The sequence below is a fragment of the Ananas comosus genome, linkage group 10 (genome assembly GCF_001540865.1).
Source record: "Ananas comosus cultivar F153 linkage group 10, ASM154086v1, whole genome shotgun sequence".
Taxonomy (NCBI): domain Eukaryota; kingdom Viridiplantae; phylum Streptophyta; class Magnoliopsida; order Poales; family Bromeliaceae; genus Ananas; species Ananas comosus.
In genome coordinates, this window is record NC_033630.1 from 11243083 (window position 1) to 11251601 (window position 8519).

Below are 8519 nucleotides of genomic sequence, written 5' to 3' on the forward strand. Positions count from 1 at the left end.
TAGTAGCTGAACTCTCTCTCTCTCTCTCTCTATATATATATATAATTATATATAATATATATTTTAATTATATAAAATAATATATATTATGTATTTTAATTACATGTATATAAAATTTAGATTATTGGGCCCACAAAACCAAACCAGCAAAATCCTACTCTAATTGCTCTCTTTCTCTCTTTTTCACTTACTCGTAGAGTCACTTTTCTTAAGTTTTTTAATATTATAATATTGTATTTCATGCATTCATTTTGTATGTTAAACTAGATATTTTTTATATCAAATTTTAGATAATATTTTATAAAAATTAAACTATAGATTGCACGATGTAAAGAATTTCAAGCAACTCGTTTAGGGCTCGAGCTCGCTCAACTCGAAGTTAGGCTCGCTCGAGCTCGGCTCGAATTAATTTCAAGCCAAGCTTGAGCCTAAATTTAGGCTCGAAATTAATTTCAAGCCAAACTTGAGCTGAGGTAAACTTGCTCGAGCTCAGCTCGTTTCCACCCCTAGAAGAGTCTCTCTATTTTTTTGTCTGTTTTTTTTTTTCCGAAAATTTTTCCCTAAGTTTTGCCTGTGAGGAAAAAATCTCACAGCGGGATTTTTAATATTTTTAAATTTTTTTCCTGATTTTTGCTGGCAAGGTAAAATATCTTGCAACGGGTTATTTTAGTCGATCTCAATACTATATTCTGATAAACCTGCTCCGGAACCACAAGGTCTTGAATTTGTTGTGTCTATTGTTTCTATTGTATCTATTGTCTCCCTTATTTTTGCAAAGGAGTTTGTAGAGCTTGCTATTGGATCTTCAGTTACTGCTCCAAATTTCTTTTTCTCTCCATCTATTCGTATTACTCAACAAGTTCCTCCTTCATATACTATTGCTCGTGACACAAACAAAATTATTTTCTATGATCACTGTGAGTCAATGCAAAGAGCCATATAAAAACTAAATTACAGTAGTTATTGAGTGCTTATCTGTGAAACCGTATGCTGGGAGGGTCTTGTGCACTATCTGTCCATCAATCTGTCTCAGGTCGTGTTTATCATTTAAGATGAATAGTATTCCAATTTAGGTCCAAGCCTTAGGATATCTGCATCAAAGAAAATATAATTTGATAAAAAAGTTAAGAAATATAAAACAAAGAAATATTTATAATCTATATTCATTAGAGTATAATTTATATCTTGATTTATTGGTGTTGTATTATTTAAATAAATTAGCCATTTGTTTTTGAGTAAATAATTCGGTATATCTCTTCTACTGTCTGTCTTGTTATCTTTTTCTTCGTTTTGATATCTAGTTGTTCGTTTTTATAATGTAGTGTGTCATTGGGTACTATTATTTTGTTTTTGATCATAAATTTATCTAAATCCCATTCTAATCTTGCATGTTGTTCTGAATCAAATTCTTAAAGAAAAAAGAAATATAAGTAGTATAAATGCTGAACTTTTAGCAATAATATATGCATTAGACGCTTTTAAATTAAATATAATAAGTAAAAAAAAAAAAACTGTAAAAACAAATTGTGAAGCAATTATAAAATTTCATAATAAAAAAGATGAAAAAGCAAGTTCTAGAAGAAGATGGATTAACTTTCAAGATAGAATATCATTAGTACATATCAATTTTGAACATATTAAAGGAAAAGATAATTTATTTCCCGATCAATTAAGTAGAGGGATTTTAAAACAGGATAATACATTTGAAAATAACATGATAAATTATTTTCAGATACAGCAATGGATATAGAAGATATTAAATTAGTCCAACAAATAAAAACTCTAGTATCTAAACTTTCATATTTAGAAGATCTCTCTTTAGATACTGATTATATAATAATAGAAACAGACGGAGCAGTTTTAAAAGCAAAACCAAACCAATACAGTACACAAAAAGAAGAAAAATTATGTGGATATGCTAGTGGCAAATTTAAAGAAAAAGAAAATATAAGTAGTATAGATGCCGAACTTTTAGGTAATAAAGGAAAATATCGTAGTAAGGTTGTTGCTCAACTGAAAGAATAAAAGATGAGACTGATTTATTAGAATTTGACAATTTTGATTTTCCCTACAACTATGAAAAATTACTAGATGAAGACTCTTTAACACTAGATTATGAACTAGATTATATAAATTGGGAAAAAATGTTACTAAATGTAGGATTTATTAAAAGCCAAGAAGACATAGATAAGATATTAAACCAACTAGATAAAATTGAAATCATGGGTGAAAACCCAATCAAATATCGGGGAAACGATAAAATATACTGCAAATTAGAAATAATAAATTCAGAATATATTGTAAGAACAGCCCCTATAGAATTCTCAAATGACGAAAATGAACAATTTAAACTACACATTGGAGAATTAACAATATTAGGAGTAATAAGAAAATCAATATCAAAACATAGGTCTACAGCCTTTATAGTAATGAAACATGCCGAAATTGTAAGAGGAAAAAGCAAAATGGTAATAAACTATAAAAGATTAAATGATAATACAAGAATAGATGGTTATAATATCCAAGACAAATCTCAATTAATCAAATTTTCCCAGATTTCAAGTATCCAGTGCACACCTATGCAAACTAGTAAATTACTTGTGTTTATGTCCATTTCAAGTCCTTTTGTTTGTATACCTATCTTAATATGTTTAGCAAATTCATCTGATTTTATTAAATAATCTGGACTACAATAAAATATTCCTCCATTTTGATTCATGTCTATTTCTGTTAATCCTAAATATGCTTGTGGTGCTTTATAATGTCTATCACTCTAAAGAATATAGAGTTTATAAATGAAGATGAAGATGAAAATGAAGAAGAATTTAGCTTTGAAGAGGAACAAAGAATGATTGAACAAATAAGATTAAAAAGACAACAAAGGGATGAAAGAGATAAATTAGATGGATTTGTCCCAAATAAAATTTCTATTTTTGATATGTTAAAAAAATTAGAAGGAATAACTCTTGTAGAAGAGGGACAAGGATCTACTGGTCAAACACACCAAACACCACCTAGAACGCAAAATCCACCACCTACTAATCAATCACAAAACCAACCACAAACTCAAAGACAAACAACATTCTCAGCAAACACACCTTATTATGATACTATAAATACACCCCCAGAAACTTATAGCACAGGAAATTTTTCCAGATTTCAAGTATCCAGTGCACCAGAAGAATTAATATGCCCATATGGTAGGAATGTTAGATCAAAAGGAAAAAAGATTACCATTAGAAAAACCTATTAAGTTACAAGATGCAGGAAGTGGTAAAATATTAAACATAGCAGCACATGATCCTCAAACATGGGATACTGTTATAGATGTTTGGAAAGGATTAGTCGTAGCCGATTATATTAGAAATATATCTACAGATAGTCCTGAAGAAATGTATAAGTATTTAGAAACATATTTACGAGAATCTACTAAAGCATATTGTTTAGTTCAAATTTGATGTATATAAACATGTTTTAAGATCCTTAGGCTTTGTAAATATGATAGAATGGGTATAAGATTAATCAAAGAAAAAAAAGTTTCAAAAAAATTTATCAATGAAATTTAGATTCATGGGTATGTGAGCATATTGTGTTGTTGAATTTTCTAAATATTATACTTATCTTTGCTTCAAAGGAGAATAAGTTGTGCATGTAAATAAGGAATAAACCATTTTAAGTCAAGATAGAGCACTATATTCATGCCACTAATAAAATAAATTTTAAAAAAAGATAAGTAAAACAATTTTTATAAGTAGCATTGTTTTTTTTTTTTTTTTGAGTGGACAAGATCCATCTTTGCCAACCGTTGTATTTTAAAAGGTTAAGCTATTAGAGAACGGACTCCCCCTCACGTGCCTGATATGACTCGAACTCAGGATCTCCTGCTCCGATACCATGTGAAACCACCGTTGTATCCTAAAAGTTTAAATTTTTAGAGTATAACGGTTGTTTCACATGGTATCTGAGCGGGAGATTCTAAGTTCGAGTCATGCCACGCTTCTGGCATTAGGAGGTTCGATCTCTTGTTTTATGAATAACGTAAATGGGTATTTGGCTGATTTTTGATAAATTAAAATCGGCCCATTCGATTCGGTCTTCCATAAATTCGTATACGACGATTAAACGTAGGCCTAAATAAGACCCAATTGCACTAGGCCCATTTCAAAGCCCAATTAAAACTCATTAAATGAAAGGGATTTGGGCTTTAGGGTTTTTCACACCCCCCCCAAAATAAAACAAATTAATGATTAAATAAATGTGTTAGTCACAATCAAATTATACTTTTTTTTTCTTTTTCCTGTTCTCAGAATCCAATCAAATCATGCTACTTAGTACAAAATATTATTAACAAACAAACTTTTTTTTTCCTAATAATCATGGAAAATTAATAAAATGTTTTTGATTTGAGAGAGGGGGCTACAATGAAGAAGAGATTGTTTAAACTACTTGCATTACTACAATGCTCAAGGCTTTTAGTTCTAAGCCCATTAAGATAAAAACAGAAAAGAAAGAAATGAATAATCATAATTAGGACTCATCTTATGTTTGTAAGAAGTATGAGTTACATGTAATAGAAAAGCCGTCTTTCGCAGATGATACGTATTATAGGTTCAAGTAAAATATGATTTCTGCAATCTCATCGAAAAACAGGTTAAGTGCGAACAAAGTGGATAGAAAAATGCTTTATTCGTTCCTATAAGCGAAAACGAAAACACGTCATCCAGATTGAACTTGGGCTCATTTGGGCTGTATATAAGACAATATGCTTTTCCATTTTCTAGTAGGACCACCGAAAACATTATATTATAATATACACAATATGATATTACGTACAAATCTTACTGTATGTAGCACAAAAAACATGATATTGCACAATTTCATTGTAGTATGCACAATATAATATTGCGTACAATATGATATCATAAAAAGCATGCATCATTGCAATATGCACAACACGACGAAAAAACATGACATTGTTCAAAATCATTGTAATATGTACTTTGATATTGCTTACAATATAATATTACAAAAAACATCATTATAAATAGAACTAGGCTGGAATGCTATTAATAACACTAAGTTGTTGGTGCTATTAATTTTTCAGCAATTGGATGAAAAAATGTACGATTAGAATGATGCGAGCCCTCTAGGGTTGAGTAAGTTATTTATTTAATAGTATAATCTAACGGATAAAAATAATTAAATATTTAAATTTACCGGCGGAAAACTTAATAGCACCAAACGTTTAGTACTATTAATAGTATCCCAGCCGGATTCCATTATAATATGCACAATATAATATTACGTACAAATCTTATTATTTGCACACAATCTTACACAGCAATTCAAATGAAGCTCTAGTTATGTTCATATATAATATTTACTGTACAAAAGAAAATAATAATAATAATAATAATAATAACAACAACATCAGCAACAAAAACATGGCCCTATCGATTGACTTAATATTTTTAATAAATAAATTTATTAAATATGACCAATATTTACTGCTCGAGTTGAATCAACACAATAAAACACAATTCCATCACCAATATTTTTTATTTGAATTAAAGAGATATTGTCAACATTGTTTTCCCAAAACATAGATCTAAACATCATAACAACTCTAATAAAATTTGAAAACAAACCTCTACTAGAAACCAATACTTTTATTTATGGATTGAAAAAAGAGAACAAACACTCACCGCATCATCACCATTCATCACCATCATGATGATCATAATCCGCCACAGCATCAGCATCACCATAATCATAATAAACATCATGATGATCATGTTCATGACCCTGATCATGATCAATGGCATGATCATCGTTAACATCGGCATCATCGTCATCATCGTGCGGGACCCGCTGGTACTTCTCCTCGGCGGTGTACTTCGCCTGGAACCCCGATCCCGCGTCGCGCACTTTGACGTTCTCGTACCAGCGGTAACCCTCGCCGCCGCGGTCCTGCTGCACCCCGGTGTTGTAGCGGTAGTAGCTCCCCGTCGACCTATCCTCCCACGCCACGTGGTACCTCGCGTCGGGGGCGGCGACCGTACCCCGGCCCACTGTGGTCGGGATCGCCGAGGAATTGGACTTGTCGCCGTAGTACCGCTCCGTCGTCCCGTACTCCGGCGCCACGTGGCGCGGGGGCCCGCCTCCCGAGGCGTAGGTCGGCGCGGAATTGAGCATCTCCGCGGACCAAATCGCCGGTCGGGAACGGGTATTCTCGGCGCTGTTGTTGTTGTTATTCGCCATTTGCGTGCTCACTCGCGGCGCTTACGCTAGGGTTTAGGTATTTATCCATTTTGTTACAGGGGAAGGAGCACGGGGTGCATCAAGATTTGTGCGCGGGACACGTGGCGAGAAATGTTAAAGGATACGGATATTCGATTATTTGAATTCGAACCTGAAAGTGTCGGGTTTTAGGTTCCGAATGATTTTTTTTTGGAAAAACTTCAAAAAGACCCCAATGTGACTTTGTAGTTTCTCATTTTGCCCCCCTATATTTTAAAATATATTAATTTTCTTCCGGTGGTTTCTTTTTTTTATCAATTTTTTTTTTTTTTAAATCAGTGATAAAGTTAAAATTAAAGGGTACTAAAGTGATTATTTGATAAATCTAGATGGGTATTTGAAGTTTTTTGTATATAATTTAATGAAATATTAACGAAAAAGCTACCAAAAAAATAAAAACGAAACCATAGGAGGGCAATTTGATACATTTTAAACCACAGAGGGGCAAAGTGAGAAACTACGAAACCACGGGGGGAGTTTTTGAAGTTTTTCCTTTTTTTTTTTTTTTTGCACCTCATCTGAGTTTGAACTCGATCCGAACCTGAGTAAATTTTGCATTGCATTTATATAAAAATATTCCATGTTATTTGAATTTGTACTTTAAAGATTTAGATTTTACTTTTATATATTTTAAAATATAATAATTAGAGATAAATGATTGTTTCGAGCTAGAGTTTTCGCGTTCAGATTAAGGTTGTCGGATTCGATTTTGTATATGAATTTTCAAAACTTGTCGGTTCGGGTTTGGGTTGGGTTCGAGTTCAAGTTTCGGGTTTAATTAACGGTTTTAAAATTTTGAAAATCCGCTCCAAATCCGACTCAATGACATTAATTTCTGCGTACCCTCAAGGCCTCAACCCTTCCATTAAATTTTAAAATTTTAAAAAACTCTCCAATTTATGCAGCCTCGAACTTTAATTAACATAAATTTTAGGATAAACTTTAAATACCACCATGTGATTTCGCACTTTCTCACTTTAATACCCTATAGTTTAAATTGTATACCAACTTAATATCCTGTAGTTTTATTTTTATTTTTTCGTCAGTTTTTTCGTTGATATTTTATTAAATTATATACAAAATACTTCAAATACCTTACCTAGATTTATCGAATATTCACTTTAGTACTTTTTAGTTTTAACTTTGTCACTAATTTAACAAAAAAAAATTAGTGAAATTAATAGTAAAAAGATAAAAATAAAACCACAAAATACTAAATTGATACACTTTAAACTACCGGGTACTAAAGTGAGAAAGTGTGAAACCACAGGGGTGGTATTTGAAATTTTTTCTAAATTTTATGATAAATAAATTATATTTTTGGTTCTCAAACTATGAGACGTGTGATACTTTAGTCGTCTAATTTTAATTCGCTGTAATTTCTAGGTTAAGCTATCACTTTAGCCCTTTTAATTAGCCCTCAAACAGTAGTAATTTTAATTTTTGACTCAAACTATAAGAAATGCGATACTTTAGTCGATGAACTTTTTGAATTGTTGGAACTAAGTTCCACAATCCCACTTTTTTGAACAAATATTAATGAGTTACTAATATCGAAGTAATGTAAATTTATGTTAGTTTATTTGTTGTATTTGCTTACCATTGTTTTTTTTTTTTGAGAAAGATAAATAGCATGCTACCCGCTTCGTTTATTTCATTTAGAAATAAATTTAGCTGTAAATTTGAATCAACTAGGATTCGAACTTGGGTCTCGAATACCAATCACCAAGTTCTTTACCACTTACTTTAGGGATGGACGGTTATTCGCTTACCGTTCATAATAAGTATGTATCATATATTTGCTATTTCATTATTATACGGTGATATTTGCTACATGTGTTTACATATACGGAGAGAAAAATATATGGAACTTTTCGAAATAGCCACACAACATTGCCAAAGAAAATTAAAAAAAAACCCTTAAAGAGGGCAAACAAAATTATACTTACATACATATACTCCGAGCCCTGCTACATATAACTACTTTTATATAATATTTTTAATAGCGCCACACATTTGATGTTACCAAATTTTTTACTATTAAATTTATTCTTTTCATAATTTTTACTTCTTGAATTATGTTATTCTACTGTTGACCACTAAATTATAGGGGATTATTATAATCCTAACCACACGATTCTTCATCCAATATCAAAAACAAAACTATTGTGCTAGAAGCACTCCGGTCTATATATATATATATATATATATATATATAT

The 8519-nt window shown here is 31.3% G+C and overlaps 1 protein-coding gene across 1 annotated transcript; it reads right to left on the reverse strand.

Annotated features, from left to right (window-relative positions):
* On the reverse strand, nt 908–6296 carry LOC109716858. Its single transcript, XM_020242462.1, has 2 exons — nt 5706–6296; nt 908–1091 (listed from the first exon to the last, which is right to left on the reverse strand). Exon 1 carries the CDS (start codon nt 6259–6261, stop codon nt 5713–5715), a length of 549 nt encoding a protein of 182 aa, XP_020098051.1. The 5' UTR covers nt 6262–6296; the 3' UTR covers nt 908–1091; nt 5706–5712.

What these genes read in the sequence shown, in the direction of transcription:
- LOC109716858 (XM_020242462.1), bottom strand. Translation starts at nt 6,261, where the DNA reads ATGGCGAATAACAACAACAACAGCGCCGAGAATACCCGTTCCCGACCG.